The sequence below is a fragment of the Podarcis muralis genome, chromosome 7 (assembly GCF_964188315.1).
Source record: "Podarcis muralis chromosome 7, rPodMur119.hap1.1, whole genome shotgun sequence".
Taxonomy (NCBI): domain Eukaryota; kingdom Metazoa; phylum Chordata; class Lepidosauria; order Squamata; family Lacertidae; genus Podarcis; species Podarcis muralis.
The window spans coordinates 82,441,918-82,463,968 of record NC_135661.1 but is presented as its reverse complement, the minus strand read 5'-3'; the positions used below and the strand labels follow the sequence as shown (position 1 = coordinate 82,463,968).

Below are 22,051 nucleotides of genomic sequence, written 5' to 3'. Positions count from 1 at the left end.
GAGACAAGGCTCTCTTTCTTCTACATGCGCATTAAAAATACAAGATCTCTGTACATGTTTGCATCTGGTGAGGGGAGCAGGCTTGGTGATCCTAAATCAATTAATGATTTATTGTGATGAAATAGTTTTATCAGCTTCTGGCTTCAAGTATGCATGCGCGTATACACACACACACACACACACACACACACACAGCTTTCTTTCCCCTTTTTAATGTACATAATGGATTCCACTGAGGGAAAGTAGGTTTCACTCCTACTTTCCACTTGATGCTGAATTTCTTATTGAGAAGTGCCTCTTTCAAAGCCTCATTGGGAGGTTTCTCTCTGCCCTGGATTCTTCGACCCATCCAGTCGCCGCTGAGAGGAGGGGGACATGCACTCTGCACGATGTCAGGAGCCTTGGCAGGCCAGGGGGAGGCAAATCTCCAGCCCCCTTTCATGCTGTGCAATCATACCATACTTTTACCTCAACAGACTTCCTGCCCTCCGCTCAGCAGAGAGAGGATATAAAATAGTCTAGGCCAGATCAAAGGCTCCATCCTTTGCAGAACCTCCTCCCGTGTACTCCGTTGGGCTACGTGGAGTCTAAACACTTCTAGCTATGGTGAGTTTCTCCATCTCTGGTTATATTTGTGATTATATAATCAAATAAGGCATAGACAGTGCTGAATCTAATCTACTTTGCTCTTAAAACTGGGTTAATTGTTATGTGTGTGTGTTTGTGTGTGTGTCATTTTCCCCATCCACAGAGAAGTTGCTTAAAGTGGGTTACTAATATGAAAGAAAACCTACCAATAACACTTAGCTGATGATATTATGGTATGGGTTTTGATGGGGCTACGCAGGTTTGTAGGCTGCACATCCTACAAAGCGGTGGGCAGGGAACGTAAAAATTTACAGAGCATGGGTGGGTGGGGAGCCTGATGCCTTGAAAAAACAAGTGTGGGGACAGAATCATAGAATGGCAGAGTTGCAAGGGGCCACGAGAGTCATTTAGTCTTGCAAAGCAGGAATATTTTGTCCAACATGGGACACAAACCCACAGCCCTGGGATTAAAAGTCTCGTGATCTACCCCCTGAGCTAACCCATGTGAAATAATTTAGGAACACACAGTTTGCCAGAGGGCATTGAAGGTAGGAACTGTTCTCACTAGACTGCTACCCTTGTTTGAATGGAACTGAATACCAGGCTGTATTCAGATCAGAAATGGGGAATCTGTAGCCCTCCACATGTTGTTAGATTGCAACCCCCAGCACTGACCATGCTGGCTGGGCTGACAGAAGTTGGGAGTTCAGCATCGCCTAGACGACCACAGGTGCCATATCCCAGATATTAGATTCAAACTTCCAGCATCACCGTTCTAATAAGCCCCTCTGAGACATTTAAAGAATCAAGAGTTGTGCCGCGAGAAGCAACATTTCCAAAAGCACGGACAGCCACCAATCCAGATTTGCCGTCTGAGATTATTTTGCAGCCTGATCCTAAGTGCGTACAATTGGGGAATGGGGAGTCCTATTGAGCTCAAGGAAGCTCACTCCCTGATGTTCAAAGGATTTCAGTCTCACATTTGTTACCTCTAAAGCTACAGAGGAGCAAAACGGAGAACCTCCTCTAAAGCTATTTCAGGTGACACTATATATATGTCTCTAATCCTCAAGAAGATAACTCTCATGAGCAACAAACCAACGTTACTGATGAAATGGAGGGGATATTTATGACACTTATATTGAAATAAATGGGGGGAGGGTGCTTGCGAATGTAGAACAGAGATTCATTCATAACTATTTTAGAGACTGCTGCTGCAGTTGACTTTCATTCGCAACTCATGACCTGCAATAGCTTTTCTTTTCTGCTTTTCCTGTTAGTCGCTGGATTTTGACTGCGCTTGCCATGATTGTAGTAATGGTTTTGCTATTATTATTTTTTATCTTGTTTCAATGTATTACCTGCCCTTCACCCTAAGGTCCCAGGGTGGGTTACAACATTTTAAAATACGTTGGAAACAGTTTTAAGTTTTGGAGAGCAACTGCAGGTCAGAGAAGACGACGCTGAGCTAAGTAGGTCAAGATGCTAACAGAGAATAAGGCATCCCCTATGCTTCCCTCCCTGATCCCACTGCCCTAGAGGCATGTGCAGAGTTCTTCTTTTAAGAAAGACCTGTGATTGTTCCTATCAGCTGTTTGGAGAGAGGCAAAGGAGCTTGATTGCCTCCTTCCAACTTGTGCAGGATACAAACCAGGTCAGGCTAGTTATCTGTCCATCTGTGACCTATGCGGCGTGCATTTATGGGATTTCACACCTCAAGGCTCTTCTGCTATGCGCACACCAGACATTTAAAGCACATGCACACACCCTAAGAAATCCCGGGAACTGTAGTTTGTTAAGGGTGCTGGGAATGCAGTTCTGTGCAGGCAAACCACAGTTCCTGGGATTCTTTGTGTGTGTGTGTGGGGGGGGTGCAATACAGTGGTACTTCAGGTTACATATGCTTCAGGTTACATACGCTTCAGGTTACAGACTCCGCTAACCCAGAAATAGTGCTTCAGGTTAAGAACTTTGCTTCAGGATAAGAACAGAAATCGTGCTCCGGCAGTGCGGCAGCAGCAGGAGACCCCATTAGCTAAAGTGGTGCTTCAGGATAAGTACAGTTTCAGGTTAAGAACGGACCTCTGGAACGAATTAAGTACTTAACCCGAGGTACCACTGTAAATGTAAAGTGTGTGCCTTTGTTGTTTTTGCCAGAACAGGCTTATCAGGGCTGGAAACTGTGAGTGACGGGGCTCTCTGGGGTGACTCACCTGCTGCCTGATTCCTTTCAGAGTTCAAGGTGCCAGGAATCGAACACAGGACCTTTGGTTTCGTAGTTGCTCATGTGTTGTTGCCCCTGAACTCCCAGGCTCGTCCACATTTATCTTTGAACAAAGATAAATTGACAGGAGCTGACAGGAGCAACGGCTGCATTTTGAAGTGCACAGCTCTGGCAAGAGTGTGGTGCTCACAGCTGAATGGGAGCCAAAGGTTCGCCCGCCCCCTGCGCGCTTTCACAGCAGGAGATCTCTTTGATCTCTTCTCATTCCATGATCATTGCATCTTGGCCGACAGTAACAAAAGTAGTTCTCTTCTTCTTTTAATCTTTTTAACCGGGCCTGTTTGAAGCTGTAGAGCCCACAAGACAGCTGCCTACGGTGATCAGATTTCATCCTCCTGGTCGACTTGAAACGAGTCGGCCGGAATCAAGAGTGGCATTGGACCTTAATTCAGGAGGAGGGTGGAATTTGACCCAGTTTGCACTTAAATGCAAGCTCACTCGATTCGCTCTCCAAAACAACACAAGAACGGAAAGGCAGCCGTCCTTCGAAACCCACACATCCGAATTTTGCACATCCGAACGTCTACAATTTAATGTTGTATTTTAATCTTGTTTTTAAGTTGTATTCATTCAACTTGTTTTTATTATTGCTTGTCAGCCGCCCTGAGCCCGGCCTTGGCTGGGGAGGGTGGGGTATAAATAAAAATTATTATGCTATAAAAATGCATATGCTAGCATAAAGTGTGCATTACATTAGACGTATCAGGGAAATCAGACATTAAAGTATATAACATTGCTTTGAAAAAAAATGTGTAAAATAAGAAGCTGAGGAGGAACAAAAAACTGCCATACTTGTCCCTCCCTGAGCATAATGACAATTGATTCTGGGGGGAAAGCTCAGTTAATTTAAAAGTGAAGATTTACACTGGAGTAAAGGATGCAAGATGTGTGTGTGGCTCTTTCTTTTTTTCTTTTTGCTGTTACCTGCATTGAACTTGTTTAGAGCAACATTTGACGTGTTTCCTGGAAGTGTGTGTGTGCATTTAACCACCTTCTGGAAAGTTACTATTCTTGGGTTAACCCAAAGTTGGTTCTCTTGCAGGAATGCAGCCCACATGTATGTTTGGTGTGTATGAGAGAGAGCAGAGGTAGCATTTCTCATGGCTATCACACTCCCCCCCCCTACTCCTAAACGGCCATCTCTGGCACGCAGTCCTGCAGGCCAGGATCGTTTACTAGAACTAATTATGTACAGTGGTGGATTCAGGAGCATCGCAAACGATGTGCAGCAACCATTGTCTTGTGCTTCTGTTGGGGAAGCTGCTTCAAAGGGTGTCAGGAAGGAAGTTGAGGGGGTGAGGAAGGTAGAGGGACCAGTGAGAAGGTAGCGAGGGAGACATGGAGATGGGCAGTGGCAAAAGAGATGAGAGAGAGAGAAGGTGTGGAGAGGAAATGGTTGCTGACAACGTAGGGGGAGAGATAAGGTTGCAGATAAGGTTACAAGAAATAGAGATGGTGGGAAGGTGATGCGAGAAAGAGGAGGGGGCGAGAAATAGAGAAAGGAAGGGGGGACAAAGCTGTTCTTTTGTGTCCTGCTCAAGAGTCCTTTGCCTGACCACTGTTGGAATCAACATTCTAGGCCCGATAAGAGCTGATTCAGCAGGGTTCTTGCTACACCCTTAGGTCAAGCAGGCTATCTGTAAGTATGAATTTAGGTAATCATCATCATCATCATCATCTAGGGACGCGGGTGGCACTGTGGGTTAAACCACAGAGCCTAGAACTTGCCAATCAGAAGGTCGGCGGTTTGAATCCCCGCGACGGGGTGAGCTCCCGTTGCTCAGTCCCTGCTCCTGCCAACCTAGCAGTTCGAAAGCACATCAAAGTGCAAGTAGATAAATAGGTACCGCTCCGGCGGGAAGGTAAATGGCATTTCTGTGCGCTGCTCTGGTTCGCCAGAAGCGGCTTAGTCATGCTGGCCACATGACCCAGAAGCTGTACGCCGGCTCCCTCGGCCAATAAAGCGAGATAAGTGCCGCAGCCCCAGAGTCGGTCACGACTGGACCTAATGGTCAGGGGTCCCTTTACCTTTACCTTTACCAGAGTATTTCGCACACTGGTTTCTCCCAGCTGTACCTGGAAATGGCAGGGGTTGAACCCGGGGGCTTTTGTGTGTGCAAGGAAAATGCCCTGCTGTGACCCCCAGTTTCCCCACATGGTGAAAATGCTGGGGACCCAGCCTGCACCAAGGTTCTGTTTGCTTGGAAGGAGTTATACAGTTGCAGTTATACAGTGGTACCTTGGGTTACATACGCTTCAGGTTACAGACTCCGCTAACCCAGAAATAGTACCTCGGGTTAAGAACTTTGCTTCAGGATGAGAACAGAAATTGCGCGACAGCAGCGGGAGGCCCCATTAGCTAAAGTGGTACCTCAGGTTAAGAACAGTTTCAGGTTAAGAACAGACCTCTGGAACGAATTAAGTACTTAACCCGAGGTACCACTGCAGATGAGTACAAGCTGAGTGATGTTGGACTAACGAACATCTCAAAGTTCACTGCTCCCCTATCAGATTTCTAGGGCAATGCTGCCATCACCCCTGAAAGGGCTTTTGGAGTCTAAAACTCAGCGAATATCTCTGACTAATTCCAAAACTGCCCGCCTTTTGTTCTCTTTTTTACACACACACACACACACCGTGATGACATTACCGTATTTTTCCCGTGTATTATATGAGGTCCCCCCCCCCCGGAAAACTAACCTCAAAAATGGGGGGCTCGTCTTATACACGGATAGTGCATCGGGGGAAGGGGGGCTGATGAGAGATGCGAGGAGGCAATTGCCAGTGGTGTTTTTGTGAGTGAGTTATGGATGTGTCCAGGACTGCTGCGGATTGGCTGCTGTTGCGGCAATAGGGTGGGCGATTTGCGGTTCCTGTTGTGTTGCGTTCAGATGATTGGTGGGCTCGTTGATGCTCACAATTCTCCCCCCCAAAACTCAACAACTCTGGGGCAATCCTCCCCAAAATAGCTCAACAACTCTGGGCAACTTCCCCCTATTTTCTTACATTTGAGTCCCCCAAAATAGGGGGCTTCTTATACATGGGGGCGTCTTATAGACAGAAAAGTACGGTACCTCAAGCAAGGACAGGGGAGTCAAAAGACAACTCTGCTTTTGCCATACTTTTGCCTCAGTGGGAGAGATGAGCAGTAGGGTCCTTCGATCAGGTTTGCCCCCAAACCAGCTCTATCAAGCACCTCCTCACACCCCCGAGCTGAGGGGGTCATTATAAGAACTACTATTTAAGAATTGGCACCTAAGTTTTCTTGGAGAGGGGCTGACTAGTTTTGATTGATTGTCTGTAAGCCACTCCGGGAGCCTTTTTTTTTTTTTTTTGGTAAAAATGCTCTAATTAAATAACAAATCAATAATGCCACACTTGGGGAGGGGGAGACAAACTGCCAACATGTGCTACCTTTGGAGAGCCAAAGGTACAACGAGAGAAGCGTCTTCCTTTGTGCCGTGCTCACTCGTTCCCCGAATGACTGTTGACAGGTTTCGAAAGATGTGGTGGTGTCTTGAAAATCTGCAAAACCACCTTCACCAGAGATGGTGGAGGGGCGAGTGAAATGAAGTGTGTACACCACAAGGAACCAACGAGCTAAGCGTCCCCTCTTCAACTCTCAGAACTAAGCTTTTGAATCGTAGGGCCGGTGAGGCGACGCAGGACTGGGATGAGGGGCAAATGAGGGAAGGGCTCCCAGTGGAACAGCTGGGGAATCCTAGACTCTAAACTAATGATCTTTCTGAAGCAGTAGTGTGCATGTGCGAGAGGCATTCTGGTCACGCTCGCATTCGCATATTTATTGCACGAGAAGAAGTGAGTTGCGGTTTGTTCAGGGTGCTGAGAGTTGTCAAGATACCGTACAGATTTAAAGCGCTACAGTACCACACTGAACAGTCATGGCTTCCTGCAAAGGATTCTGGGAGCTGTGGTTTTGTTAAAGGGGCTCAGAGTTCTTAGAAGGCCCCTATCCCCCCTCCCAGAGCTACAATTCCCAGAGTTCCCTGTGAAGAGGGGTCGATTACCTACCCACTCTGGGAAATGTCTTCGGGGGATAGGGGTCTTCTAAGAACTAGACAGAATCTTAAAAAGCAGAGACATCACCTTGCCAACAAAAGTCTGTATAGTTAAAGCTATGGTTTTCCCAGTAGTGATGTATGGAAGGGAGAGCCGGACCATAAAGAAAGCTGATCACCGAAGAATTGATGCTTTTGAATTCTGGTGCTGGAGGAGACTCTTGAGAGTCCCATGGACTGCAAGAAGATCAAATGCATCCATTCTGAAGGAAATCAGCCCTGAGTGCTCACTGGAAGGACAGATCCTGAAGCTGAGGCTCCAATACTTTGGCCACCTCATGAGAAGAGAAGACTCCCTGGAAAAGACCCTGATGTTGGGAAAGATGGAGGGCACAAGGAGAAGGGGACGACAGAGGACGAGATGGTTGGACAGTGTTCTCGAAGCTACAAACATGAGTCTGACCAAACTACGGGAGGCAGTGGAAGACAGGAGTGCCTGGTGTGCTCTGGTCCAGGGAGTCACGAAGAGTCAGACACGACTAAACAACAAGAACTCTGAGCCCCTTTAACAAAACCACAGCTCCCAGAATCCTTTGCAGGAAGCCATGACTGTTCAGTGTGGTACTGTAGCGCTTTAAATGTGTTTGGTGTGAAAATGGCCTGGTTGTAATGAAAAGGGCTGTTCGCTAAAGGAGAATAAGAGAATGGGGAATGGAGAAGAGGAGCAGTCAAGTGTTTTCCTAAACTCCGCAATGCCACACAAACGGGTTCTGTCAGGCAGGGCAGAAATCCGGTGGTGAATCAACACCACAAAACCATTTCCCCTGACCTCCCAAAGGTGCCCAAAGCTCTGTGTGACAAATGTGACCTGGATGTGTGATGGGTATGAAAGAGCCAACTGTCACTCAAGTCTCAAATCCCTTTAAAGCAGAGCTTTCCAAATTTTTCATGTTGGCGACACACTTTTTTAGACGTGCCTCATTTCACGACACAGTAATTCAGTTTTACTAGCAAACCGAAGGTTAAACCAATCCTTTCCATCCCTGGGAGGAGAGCAGGGGGCATTCGCACGACACGCCTACACACTGCGGACGACACACTAACATGTCACGACACACAGTTTGGAAAGCTCTGCTTTAAAGAGACAGTTGCAAAATCATCATCATCATCATCGTTGGCTCCTCTCAGTTTCCCACAACCTACAACTGGTGCATGAAACTGCCAGTGGCCTGAGGTGACCATTGATTGTACATTCTACCCATCTCAGTTTGGACTAGTGTAATAAGAGTTAGACCAATATCATGATATATTGTTGTATTTCAGGTTTGATCTGCGAAATTGCTCTTTCTATCCCCTTCCTGCTCTTATTACATATACAGTGGTACCTCGGGTTAAGTACTTAATTTGTTCTGGAGGTCCGTTCTTAACCTGAAACTGTTCTTAACCTGAAGCACCACTTTAGCTAATGGGGCCTCCTGCTGCTGCCGCGCTGCTGGAGCCCGATTTCTGTTCTTATCCTGAAGCAAAGTTCTTAACCTGAAGCACTATTTCTAGGTTAGCGGAGTGTGTAACCTGAAGCGTATGTAACCTGAAGCGTATGTAACCCGAGGTACCACTGTACTTTTGTTGAGCAAACTGCAGAATTGGATCTCTGTAGGAGGCCCATTAATGAAGCTCGCCAGCTCCTGACTCCCCTCAGTTTTAGCCAAATCATATTCCCCTCAACAGCTGCTAAAGTGCACAGTAATTGGAGCACAAGGGACAGTTTTGTTTTGGTTTTTTGTTTGTTTTTAATCCAGAAAATGATGTAGGTGGAAAGGAGTTAAGCCCTCCCTCCACACACTGCTTCTTCAAGGAAACTGACAGTGCTTATCCACTCCCTGCAGCTGCATTTCAGGGTTTTTTATATACAGTGGTACCTCAGGTTAAGTACTTAATTTGTTCCGTTCTTAACCTGAAACTGTTCTTAACCTGAAGCACCACTTTAGCTAATAGGGCCTCCTGCTGCTGCCGCGCCGCTGGAGCACGATTTCTGTTCTCATCCTGAAGCAAAGTTCTTAACCTGAGGTATTATTTCTGGGTTAGCGGAGTCTGTAACCTGAAGCGTATGTCCCCTGAAGCGTAGCTAATCCAAGGTACCACTGTATATAAAAGATGTGAGATATCTGATCACAAATCTCCCATGACAGGCATTATAGGAAAGAGGGCTTCCAATGGCTGCAACTCTGCCTGCCTGCACACTGCCTCACCAGAGTTGTACATGCCCTGGCTATCTCCCGCTTGGAGAACTTGAAGGTGATTCAGAAACTACAACTAATCCAGAATGCGGCAGCTAGACTGGTGACTGGGAGTGGCAACAGAGACCATGTAACACCGGTCCAGACAGATCTACATTGGCTCCCAGTACGTTTCCAGGCACAATTCAAAGTGTTGGTGCTGACCTTTAAAACCCTAAACTGCCTCAAAGGCCCAGTATGCATGAAGGAGCGTCTCCACCCCCATCATTGAGCCCAGACTCTGAGATCCAGCTCTGAGGGCCTTCTGGCAGTTCCCTCACTGCGAGAAGCTAAGTTACAGTGGTGCCCCGCAAGACGAATGCCTCGCAAGACGAAAAACCCGCTAGACGAAAGGGTTTTCCATTTTTCGATGCGCTTTGCAAGACGATTTTCCCTATGGGCTTGCTTCGCAAGACGGAAACGTCTTGCGAGTCTTGCGCTTTTTTTTGCTCCCCCCTTTTTTCTAAGCCGCTAAGCCGCTAATAGCCTTTTAGCCGCTAAGCCGCTAAGCCTTTAATAGCCGCTAAGCCGCTAAACCGCTAATAGCGCTAATCCGCTAAGCTGCTAATAGGGTTGCTTCGCAAGACGAAAAAACCGCTAGACGAAGAGACTCGCGGAACGGATTATTTTCGTCTTGCGAGGCACCACTGTACAGGGAACCAGGCAGAGGGCCTTCTCAGTGGTGGCACCTCCCCGGTGAAATGCCCTCCCTTCAGATGTCAAGGAAATAAAAAACTAATGGATTTTAGAAGACATCTAAAGGCAGCCCTGTAATGGGATTTTTTTTTAAAATGTTTAATTATATATTTGTACAGTGGTACCTCGGGTTACGTAGGGGACGCGGGTGGCGCTGTGGGTAAAAGCCTCAGCGCCTAGGGCTTGCCGATCGAAAGGTTGGCAGTTCGAATCCCTGCGGCGGGGTGCGCTTCCGTTGTTCGGTCCCAGCGCCTGCCAACCTAGCAGTTCGAAAGCACCCCCGGGTGCAAGTAGATAAATAGGGACCGCTTTCTAGCGGGAAGGTAAACGCCGTTTCCGTGTGCGGCTCTGGCTCGCCAGAGCAGCGATGTCACGCTGGCCACGTGACCCGGAAGTGTCTCCGGACAGCGCTGGCTCCCGGCCTATAGAGTGAGATGAGCGCACAACCCCAGAGTCTGTCAAGACTGGCCCGTACGGGCAGGGGTACCTTTACCTTACATATGCTTCAGGTTACATACTCTTCAGGTTACAGACTTCGCTAATCAGAAATATTACCTCGGGTTAAGAACTTTGCTTCAGGATGAGCAGCAGCAGGAGGCCCCATTAGCTAAAGTGGTGCTTCAGGTTAAGAACGGACCTCCGGAACGAATTAAGTACTTAACCCGAGGTACCATTGTATATGCTGCAAGCTGCCCAAAAATGGTGTGGCAACCCAGTCAGATGGCTGTGGTACAATTATTATTATTATTATTATTATTATTATTATTATTATTATTGAAATATACTCGGAGTCAAGAGTGGATTTCATGCTCTTTATTCAGCTCATAGCAGTGAGGAGGAATCATAACAATGATTATTATTCCTTTTTAGGCTTATGTCTGGAATCCAGGTGAGGAAGCGGACATTGCCTCTTTCATGGACAACAGCACATACCTCAACTACTACGATAGCAACAATGACACCTTGCTCTGTGGCTCCGACACCACCCAGGCCTTCAGGCGCTATTTCCTGCCTCCCTTCTACATCCTGATTTTCCTCCTGGGCCTCTGTGGGAACCTAATGGTGATTGCTGTCTTGCTGCGTGCCAAGGAAGCCCTACCTGGGACGGATGTGTTCATCTTGCACCTGGCTGTTGCAGATGTCCTCCTTGTCTTGACCCTTCCATTCTGGGCCGTCCAGGCCGTGCACAGCTGGGTCTTTGGGGACGTCATGTGCAAGATGGTTGGCAGCGTTTTCAAGATCAACTTCTACGCTAGCATCTTCTTCCTGGTCTGCATCAGCTTCGACAGGTACCTCTCCATTGTTTACGTCATTCGTATGTACAACAGGGGCAGGTCCTCTCTCATCCTCCTCAGCTCGTTGGCCGTTTGGGTCCTCTGCATTCTCCTCACGCTTCCGGATTTCATCTACCTGACCTCTGAACCCGATTCCCGCCAAAACACCACCTCGTGCACCCTCAATTTCCCCCCGGGCTCGAGCTCAGCCAAGTTCTTCATCCGCATCTTCAGCCAACTTCTCGCCTTCTTCCTCCCACTGGTAGCGATGACCTGTTGCTACATCAGGATCATCCTCAGCCTCATGAACTCCAAAGGCTCCAAGAAGAACAAGGCCTTCAGAGTCATCCTCTCTGTGGTGGTGGTCTTCTTCCTCTGCTGGACGCCCTATCACTTGGTGGAGTTTATTGAGAACCTGATTGACTTCAACGCCCTGCAGAAGGATTGTGAGTGGGAGGCCAAACTGGACATGGCCGAGACGGTCACCACCAGCTTGGGGTTCTTCCACTGCTGCCTCAACCCACTGCTCTACGCTTTCGTGGGCGTCAAGTTTCAGAACAGGTTCCTCAGCCTTCTCGAATCCTTTGGCTGCGTCAGCCATGCGTTCCTGCAGAGACATGCCAGGAGCTCCAGCCACAGGAGAGATTCAACTTGGTCCGAAAGCACAGAGGCCTCCTACTCAGGGCTCTAGGAAGCCTAGAGTTTCCCTATTCATCCAGAGTTTCCCTGTTGTTGAGCCAGCCAGTCAACAGCTTTTAAGAGAGTCGAAAGTGGCATCCCTTCTCGATGCATTTACATTGCCCCACTCTCAACACCAACCAACCTGGGTTTACAGATTTCTGAAATAACACCCACACACGCCCTTCACAACCTGTTTACCAGGGGTGACAGTCAGATGAATGTTCACACTGTGAGCAGCGGTTGTTTCTTTCGTACCGCTTTTTAAAAACAGCGAAAAAGTTATCACTAGGCTAGCGCTGAATGGAGCCTCCTGGGGTCTGGGCCTCAACGTAATTCAAAAGTAGGCTTCCAAGATTCCGAAGAACTACCCTTCAAAATATGGGTTTGGGGATTTCGATTCTTGAAACGTCCATTTCCATCCACAAGGATTTTCTAGGGGTTTTTTTTTCTGGAAAGCTTTCTGGTGAACATAGCTATTTCACACTTCACTTACACAAGTCACACCCCTTTGGTGTTTACGTTCAGGTTTTGTTTTTTTCTTCACTTCCTCACCACAAAGTCTCAGACGAAGAGTTGTGACTTCAGAGTTTCTGAGACTCGCACCCAAGACATTTTGAATGTAAATATTTTTGAAACTTTAAAGTTTGATTCACCTTCTGCCCAGTGAGCAACATGGAACCAGAGAGCTCTCTTGAGCTCATTTCTGGCTTCTGAGATTCCCACAGATGTCTAGTTGGCCGTGGTGAGAGTGGGATGTTGGTCTAGCTAGGGCAGGGGTATGGAATCCTTTTCCGCCAAGGGCCATGTTCCCTTCTGGGGGCCACATTCCAGTGGTGGGTGGGACCAGAGGCAAAAGCAGGTGAAGGAACAAGTCTGCATTTTTTACTTTTGTATTGGAGAGGGGCAGAGAGGCAATACAGCGTACTGTGCAAAGGTGAGGTTTCTGATATACACACACTTCTCCATCCATGCAAGTAAAGGCAGGACCACAGGCCAGGGGCACATTCCTTCCAGAGAGGGGAGCCAAGTGGGTGGGGCAGGGGGCCACCACCCCAAATTTCCACATTACACACCCGCATGCCCTGCTGTGTGTGACGCCAGGACGACCCGTGACATCCACACATGCTGGGGGGCATGCTGACATCACGTGGCCTAGGGCCACTCAGTCACGGGGTCAAGGCAGCTCGCATGCTTCCATGCAAGACCCTCCAAGTGTCCCTGTTTTCCAGGGACGGTCCCAAATTCACAGAAGCCGTCCCAGCTTCTGATTTGATCCCGGAATGTCCCACTTTTCCTTAGGACGTCTCTATTTTCATTGGAGAAATGTTGGAAGGCATGGCGTTTTGCGACCCCCCCAGCCAAGGAGATAAGTAACTATACAACCTTTAGAAGACGTCTGAAGGCAGCCCTGTATAGGGAAGTTTTTAAATGTTTAATGCTTTATTATGCTCTTTTATGTGTTGGAGGCTGCCCAGAGTGGCTGGGGCAACCCAGTCAGATGGGCAGGGTATAACTAATAAAACTATTATGGAATAAGACGTCCCTATTTTCATCGGAGAAATGTTGGGAGGATGCTCTGAGATAGGCCTTTGGCCTGATCCAGCCTGGTTATATTTCCATGGGATGTCCAAGGGAGCCTGTTGAACCGGGTGCTGGAGCCAAATACGTGGGGAAGACTGATGCCTTCACACCCTGGTCATCAGCTTCCAGCTGTCCCCTGTCAGAAGCATGATGCTAGGCTAGATGAGCGCTTGGTCTGACACAGCAGGAATCTTCTAAGGTTTTTCGGTCGGTTCCATGAGCGCCTGAGCATCTCATCTGCCACAGCTGTGCTCAAAGAGAAGATATGTCATGGGTGAGTGCCTGTACCTGCAGCTCCCAGAATTCTTTGGGGGAAGCAACGACTCTTCAAAGTGGTATCATAGCACTTTAAATGTGTGAATGTGGTCCTAGCAGATAACAAATTAAAAGGGAGTCCATCCAAATGAAAGTCCATGCGCCACCTTGTGGACAATGTCGAAAACTACAGACACCCAAGTACCAGAAAAGGGTTGATCACACAACATGTATAAATACCTGTACAGTATGCACTCTTTAGATGTTCAAATAAGCGTGTTTAAATCGGGGTGTGTGAACCCTGCCTCCGGAAAGCTCCATGCTTGTTTATTCTAAGTGTCATAGACTGCAATACTCACCCCACTTCCCTGGGAGTCAGCCCCACCAAATTCAATAGGACTTATTTCCACGTAGACACCGTGAAAATTGTGCAGTAAAACATCAACTAAGATTTACACTCAGGTGGAATATGCGGGTGGGGAACAGGATCTCACCCACCAGCCCAGTGTGTCCGGAGGCAAAAGCAGGCAGAGCAGGGAAGGGAAGTTTTTGCCTTTTCACAGCAGGCTAGTTTTGACACCTGTCACTCAAACATCTCCTCTCTATCCCGGCAAGCAAAAGGCGCAATCACATTTCAAAGACGCATTTGTTGTTTGTTTGTTGCATTTATACACCAACATTCCCCCCCAGGAGCTCAGAGTGGCACAAATGGGTCTCCCACTCCTCATTTAATTCCCCACAACAACCCTGTGAGGTAGGTTAGGCTGAGAGGCAGTGAGCGGCCCAAGGTCACCTGCTGAGCTTCGTGGCCAAGTGGAGTTTTGAACTCTGGTCTCCCAGGTCCTGGTCATATACTCCAACCACTGTACCATTCCAGGCAGGCAAAAAAAAATTCGGGTGCAAAGCAGGCCTGAGGGGAGGGCGTGTGGGTAATGAGGGGGCCTGGCCTGTGGAAGCATTCCCAAGGGCCTGATAGACCCTGTTTAGCCATGAAACACGGCATTGCAGGGGGTTGGACTAGATGACCTTTGGGTCCCTTCCAACTCTAAGATTCTATGAAAATATTTTCTGCTGTTCTAGGCTGCATAGTGTCCAAATCAAGAGAAGTCAGAGTACCACTCTATTTTTTTTAAATGAATATTTATTAGCATTTTCAAAAAAAGAAAGGAAAAAACATATAAAAACAAAAACAAAAATAGACCAAAAAATATATATACAAAGATCCAAAACTTAAAAACAATTAAAAACACCTGAAAGTTCAAATACTTATTTTCTTTTAACTTGTTTCTCAGACCTCCTCACACCTCCCCTTCTTGTATTCCAATTTAAATTATTAGCTCAGCAAATCCTTAACTTACTTCTCCATTTTAACTTAATTTAATTTATTCTAACATGTTATTATTTTACTTTCCTTCTTTCTTCCATTTCCTCAATTTATATTTACCAACCTTATTTTCATTTAATTTAGACCATTTTAAAAACCAATTTTAACTTATCCAAATTTACACATCAATATTTATACCTCATTATTTTTTCTTAAACATTTTTTCCTAAAGTCGGCCAAAATTTCCCTTCCACGACTTCCCCAATTTCCATACTAATAGCAAAGCAAAGTAAAAACAAAACAAACTATGCTTATATACCCTTTGGATTGTCAGAGTACCACTCTCTTCCGCCTTGGTCAAACCAGACCTGGAGTACTGTGTTCAGTTCTGGGCACCACAATTTAAGAAGGAGATTGACACAGAGGTGTCTTCCCCTTAGGGCCTAGTGGCTCATTGCGCCAGGGCGCCGGCCTCTCAGGGGCACCCCAGCGAGGTGGGGCTTTGCCAGCGGCCTCCTCTTTCCCTGCATGCCGCCAGATGGTTGGCGGGGTGCAACGAGCCACTAAGGCCTATGGCTCCTCCGCCGCCGCCGCCACCTCCTCTCCCTCGGCCGCGGGAATCCCCTCAGTCGCTGCCCACCGAGCCGCTGTTGTCTGAGAGAGTGGCGGGAGCGGTGGCAGCGGGAGCGGCTCCTGAGGCGCCTCCTCTGCGTCACTGGTGCCCGCCGCCCCACCACCACCACTCCCCGGGGCACAGGCGGCAGCATGGCAACTGCCTTCTGCTCCTCAGGCCGTTGGGCAGCAGCGATAATGCCGGTAGCGGGCTGTCACTGGCAGGCAGCAGAGGAGGAGCCCCGGAGCTTTGCAAGCGAACGCAGGGTTCCGGTGGTCTGGCCAGCCGCGCCGCAGCCACCACATCGGCGATGTCTTCTGTGGGTGGCGATTCCCTGGGCTGTGAGGTGGTCCGCAAGTTAGGCCTCGAATGCTAAATTCTGGGAAAGGGAGGGGGCGCTGGAGAGATCTTTGCGCCACAGCGCCGGATGTGCTTAAGACGGCTCTATATTGACAAGTTGGAATGTGGGCAGAGAAGGGCAGCCAAGATGATCAAGGGTCTGGAAATCATGCCTGATGAGGAATGGTTGAAGGAGCTGGATATGTTTAGCCTGGATAGGAGGAGACGGAGAGGAGATATTGTAGCATCTTCAAATATCTCAAGGGCTGCCACATGGAAGATGGAGCAAGCTTGTTTTCTCCTGCTCCGGAGAGTAGGACTCGAACCCATGGCTTCAAGCTACAAGAAAGAAGATTTCGACTAAACACCAGGAATAACTTTCTGGCAGTAAGAGATGTTTGACAGTGGAACAGCTCTCCCTCAGGAGGTTGTGGACTCTCCTTCCTTGAAGGCTTTCAAGCAGAGGTTGGAAGGCCATCTGTCTTGGATGCTTTGACTGAGACTCCTGCATTTCGACTCTACATTTCTATGGAGACTCAGCAATAATAATAATAATAATTTATTATTTGTACCCCGCCCATCTGGCTGGGCTTCCCCAGCCACTCTGGGCTGCTTCCAACAAAGATTGAAAATACATTAAAATGTCACACATTAAAAACTTCCCTGAACAGGGCTGCCTTCAGATGTCTTCTAAATGTCAGGTAGTTGTTTTTCTCTTTGACATCCATTGGGAGGGTGTTCCACAGGGTGGGTGCCACTACCAAGAAGGCCCTCTGCCTGGTTCCCTGTAACTTGGCTTCTCGTAGTGATGGAACCGCCAGAAGGCCCTCGGCGCTGGACCTCAGTGTCAGGGCAGAACGATGGGGGTGGAGACGCTCCTTCAGGTATACTGGGCTGAGGCCGTTTAGGGCTTTAAAGGTCAGCACCAACCCTTTGAATTGTGCTCAGAAACGTACTGGGAGTCAATGTAGGTCTTTTAGGACCGGTGGTCTCAGTGGCTGCCCCCAGTCACCAGTCTAGCTGCTGCATTCTGTATTAGTTGTACAGTGGTGCCCCACAAGACGAATGCCTCGCAAGACGGAAAACCTGCAAGACGAAAGGGTTTTCCGTTTGCGAGTTGCTTCGCAAGACGAATTCCCCTATGGGCTTGCTTCGCAAGAAGAAAGCCCATAGGGAAATCTCCGGGGACCTCTTTTAAATGCTGGCGGTGGGGAACAAAGCCTTTCCCCCCCCCCTCCGGCCTTCAGAAGAGGTCCAGGAAGGCCGGCGGGGGCCGAAAGGCTTTGCTCCCCACCGCCAGCATTTTAAAAGCAGTCCGGGATAGCAGGGAAGCGCTTCCCGCTATCGCGGACGGCTTTTGAAGGCCGGCGGGGGGCGAAAGTCTTTGCTCCCCCCTGCCTACCTTCCTGGGAAAGCGGAGAAAGGCAGGCAGGGGGGAGCAGGACCTCTTCTGAAGGCGGGCGGGGGCCTTCAAAAGCCGTCCGGGACAGCGGAGAAACGTGCTGCCTTTCTCCACTCTCCCGGGAAGGCAGGCAGGGGGGAGCAAAGACTTTCGCCCCCCGCCCGCCTGCCTTCAAAAGCCGTCCGGGACAGCGGAGAAACACGCTGCCTTTCTCCGCTCTCCCGGGAAGGCAGGCAGGGGGGAGCAAAGACTTTTGCCCCCCGCCGGCCTTCAGAAGAGGTCCAGGACCTCTTCTGAAGGCTGGCGGGGGGCAAAAGTCTTTGTCCCCCCTGCCTGCCTTCCCAGGGGCTTTTAAATCGCCCTGGACAGCGGAGAAGTCCTCCGCTGTCCCGGGCGATTTTAAAATGCCGCCCGCCAGCATTTTAAGATCGCCCCGGACAGCGGAGAAGTCCTCCGCTGTCCCGGGTTTTTTTAAAATGCTGGGGGTGGGAAGAAAAGCCCTTGTCCCCCCCCCGGCCTTCAGAAGAGGTCGGGGGACAGACTGTCCCCGGACCTGGTCTGAAGGCGGTTTCCATAGGAACGCATTAATTGATTTTCAATGCATTCCTATGGGAAACCGTGCATCGCAAGACGAAAAACTCGCAAGAAGAAAAAACTTGCGGAACGAATTAATTTCGTCTTGCGAGGCACCACTGTAGTTTCCGGGTCACCTTCAAAGGTAGCCCTTTGAATGGAGGGAAACCCTTGCGTTAGGCTGCCTTTGAATGCACAGGGCCAGGAGAACAGGCTCACTGCTTCTTGACTTCCCCATCTGGGATAGTTTTGTAATGGGGGAGGGTTTCTTGGGTTTCACCTTGTTTTCCGTCACTGCAGCAAACGTTGGCGTCTCCTCCGGAATTATGACTTGGGCCACTTCCACATTTGGAGGTGGGGGGAGGAGATGTGGGGAAGGTGCAGCAGGGCCAGCCTTACCCCATAACTTGAGGGCTCAAAGCAATGGTTTGGTAGCAGAAGCAAACATGTCGGACGACTGGGGAGATTACTCCGATTACATAGAGGTACGTAACTCTCCCTCCATCTAGCAACTGGGATAGCTCCCTGTTCTGCCAACATTTGGGGTTTTAAAAACTGGCCCTGCTCCTCTGCCTTTAAGCTAGGGTGAGCCGGTGGGGAGTTGAGAAAAAGGGCAAGCATCCTGCGCCTTTAATAGCGATGCAGAAGAGGAAGGTATAGCTTGTTGCTCAGGGAACCCTGTCAAAATCACCTCTTCTACAACATGCCAATTAAAAGCACAGGAGCCCTTGTCCTGTTTGTCACTTGGCCACCTTTAAGACCAGGCTGAGACACAAGGTTAGCGATGTTCACATACACACACTTCCAGACGCCCGTTTACCTGGGGTTGGCTTGGAATAAGAAAGCTGTTTCCCAAATTGTGAAGGGTTGCCATCTTTTTTTCGTCCAGGGCTCTTCTGCCTCTCCCTGGTGAATTATAGACTGGAACCCACCTGCTTAAAGTCCTCCCTTATCAGTTGGGCTCCAGGCATGGCTATTTTGGGTTGGATCCTGTGCCTTTGCTGCTGGGGGGGGGGAGTGCTAATCTTTTTGGGGTTGGCTGACATATTGGCCCAGGGTCAGTCCTGGGTGTGGGGATGAGGGTGCCACACATTAAATGGGGGGGGGGGGGCTTGGTGAGAACATGTGGAGTCCTCAAGGCAGCCTACCAAAAGCTTTTCCCACCGGCAACCCAAACTCTTTGACAGACCCCCCCCATTCATTCATTGTTAAATATGGTAAATAAAGTCGAAGTTAAAATTTGGGGTGGGGGTGACAAAAACAAAACAAAACCTCTCTTCTTTACATTCCAACTCAGAATTTTTATAATTCATTCATAGTCGAATCTGGCAAATAAATAAATAAATTCAAAGTTTGAAATTTGGGAGGGTGACCCCCCAAATACTTTTTTACATTACAAGAACAGGGACTCACTGTCTGTGAAAAAAAATGAAAATGTTTAATGGACACATTTTGATGGGACTGGGGAGGGCATATAACGCTCTTTTGGTATCACACTAGCACGGGTCTAGGTCAGCAAACGTCGCCATTATTTTAATCAACATTTTGTTTGTGTTATATGTGTATGACGCAGTGGATGGCTGGGCGGAGGCACCCAAAAAGCTTTCGGCTTCTTGACCCCATAGGAGCGGACTCTCAGGGGCAGACAGTTTTATTAAAATCTGAAATAAAAACGGCGACACATTTTTGGGGGCGGTGGGGAATGTCTTGAGTGGCCACGAAAAAACCCTTTTGTGGGGGGATGGCGCCAGATGCAACCCACAGATCAGCTGCTGCTTCTGCATTTGCCTGCAAACCTTTGAAAATTACAAAACCCAGTGGCTTTGTCCCGAATTAAAAAAAACGTGCCGTGAATTTGTGCTGGAAGATTTCCTTCAGGACGGGTGAGTTGAATCCCCAGAGATTCCCCAGCTCACTGTCTCCCTCTCTCCTTCCTAGTACCCCACAGGCTACCCCGAAATCGACCCCGGAACAGCCCCCTGTACACAAGATGAGGTGGGCGCCTTCTCTCGTTATTTTGGCCCAGCGGTTTTCTCCGTGGCCTTTGTGGTGGGCTTGGTGGGCAACGGCCTCGTGCTGGCCATTTTGGGCCGGCGCCCTTGCCCTTGGCTCTTCGCGGACTGCTACCTCTTCCAGATGGCCGTCGCGGATCTGCTGCTGACCTTCACTCTCCCTTTCCGCGCTGTCCAGTTCACCCAGGGCTGGGTGTTCGGCGAAGTCTCCTGCAAGCTCGTGGGAGCCATTTCCACCATGAACAGCTACAGCACCGTCTTCCTCCTGACGTGCCTCAGCGTGGAACGCTACCTGGTCATCATCCACGCCATGCAGCTCCACCACCTCGTGAAACTTCCCCACACGTACCTCCTCTCCGCCCTCGTGTGGATCGCCTGCTTCGGCCTGTCCGTGGTGGACCTCCATTTCCGTTCCGCGACCTACGCGCCGCAGGCCGGGGCCGTCATCTGCCACCTGAGATTCGACGCCGGGCAAGCCGAGTCTTGGCGGTTGGGCCTGCGCTTGGTCTCCTTCCTCTTCGGCTTCTTCTTGCCTCTCCTGGTAATGGCGGTCTGCTATTTCCGTGTCTTCCATCGCCTGCGCCAAGCCAGCATCTTCTGCAGGCACCAGGCCGTGCGTATCCTGCTGGTGATTCTGGTTCTCTTCGTCCTCTGCTGGGCGCCCTTCCATGGATTCATCTTCGTGGACAGCCTGCAGCGCCTGGGCCACGTGGCTCGAGACTGCGCCCGGGAGAAGATTCTGGATTTTGGGTTGCTTTTCACAGAGAGCATGGGCCTGGTCCACTGCTGCCTCAACCCACTGGTGTATGCCCTCATGGGGGTCAAGTTCCAGAGAGAGCTTTCCATGTTGTTCCGTTGTCGGGACAGGGATGTAGAGCGCCAGCGCAGGATCTCCGACTGGGAATTCAGCCAAGCCACAGAGCACACCATCACCCGACCCGTAGACTATTCCATCATGATGTGAGCATTAGGGGCGAGAGGAAGCCTTATTCAGAGGACCAGATCTCTTTCCCAAAGAACTGGAACCCCAGGAGAGAGAGAAAAATCACGGTTTGTTAAGTACAGTGGTACCTCGGGTTACATATGCTTCAGGTTACAGACTCCGCTAACCCAGAAATAGTACCCCGGGTTAAAAACTTTGCTTCAGGATGAGAATAGAAATCGCACAGCAGCAGCAGCAGGAGGAGGCCCCATTAGCTAAAGTGGTGCTTCAGGTTAAGAACAGTTTCAGGTTAAGAACAGAGCTCCGGAACAAATTAAGTTCCTAAGCCGAGGTACCACTGTATAGCAATTTAATTCACTGAAATTGTAAATGCTTGTTGTATACATTCGCTATGCGTCTAAATTGGATTGGTTCATAACAGAATTCTGGTGGTTCTCGTGTGATTGGCTAACGTTGGTCACTTGGGAGGTATCCAATGAAGGAGAGACTCTTTTATGCGAAGCATGAGGACTGTGTGTTAGAATCCACTGTGAACACTGCTACGTGGAGCAGAATGCTGGGGTGCTTCTACTTGAAAGAAAGTGAGCAACGCTGCAGGAGAAAGTAAAAGTGGGAAACTCTCATAGGAGCTGCAAAGCATGGCCCAACTGAGACACTGAAGGCTGGAAGTGCTGGGAAGGGAGGAAAATACAGTTGTTTGGAAGTTAGAAGAAGAGACTGTAAGCCCATGCTTGGAGAAGCATGTGGCTGTATATATGATGTTTTCATTCATCTATTGTAAGTTTCTGCAAGTAAAGTTTTTGAATGTTAAAGTCTGGACATGGGTTTGATTTCCAAATAAGGTTGTCCGTTAGATAGACGATTTGAGCTCCTTAGCTGTGATTTCGCTACTCTTACTTCAACCTGGTTATGGTGGAAATCAATATTTAGTATCATTTATTGGTTTATAGATATATAATATAGTTCAGGGGTAGGCAACCTAAGGCCCGGGGGCCGGATTCGGCCCAATCGCCTTCTCAATCTGGTCTGTGGACGGTCTGGGAATCAGCGTGTTTTCACATTAGTAGAATGTGTCCTTTTATTTAAAATGCATCTCTGGGTTATTTGTGTGGCACAGGAATTTGTTCATCCCCCCCCCCCAAATATAGTCTGGCCCCCCACATGGTCTGAGGAACAGTGGACCAGCCCACG

At 48.9% G+C, this 22,051-nt stretch overlaps 2 protein-coding genes across 2 annotated transcripts; both read left to right on the top strand.

Moving 5' to 3' along the window:
• The first annotated feature begins 201 nt into the window (after positions 1 to 201).
• On the top strand, positions 202 to 14,009 carry CXCR3 (C-X-C motif chemokine receptor 3). The gene is made up of 2 exons (XM_028742802.2): positions 202 to 606; positions 10,734 to 14,009. Exons 1-2 carry the CDS (start codon positions 604 to 606, stop codon positions 11,826 to 11,828), a joined length of 1,098 nt encoding a protein of 365 aa, XP_028598635.2. The 5' UTR covers positions 202 to 603; the 3' UTR covers positions 11,829 to 14,009.
• A 5,608-nt stretch (positions 14,010 to 19,617) lies between these two features.
• LOC114602142 (C-X-C chemokine receptor type 3-2-like) lies at positions 19,618 to 21,672 on the top strand. The gene has a single exon (XM_028740005.2). The coding sequence runs from the start codon at positions 20,042 to 20,044 to the stop codon at positions 20,879 to 20,881; it is 840 nt and encodes a 279-aa protein (XP_028595838.2). The 5' UTR covers positions 19,618 to 20,041; the 3' UTR covers positions 20,882 to 21,672.
• Positions 21,673 to 22,051: the final 379 nt, after the last annotated feature.

Bases quoted from the DNA above. Each gene is read 5' to 3' on its own strand.
- LOC114602142 (XM_028740005.2), top strand. From the start codon at position 20,042: ATGGCCGTCGCGGATCTGCTGCTGACCTTCACTCTCCCTTTCCGCGCT.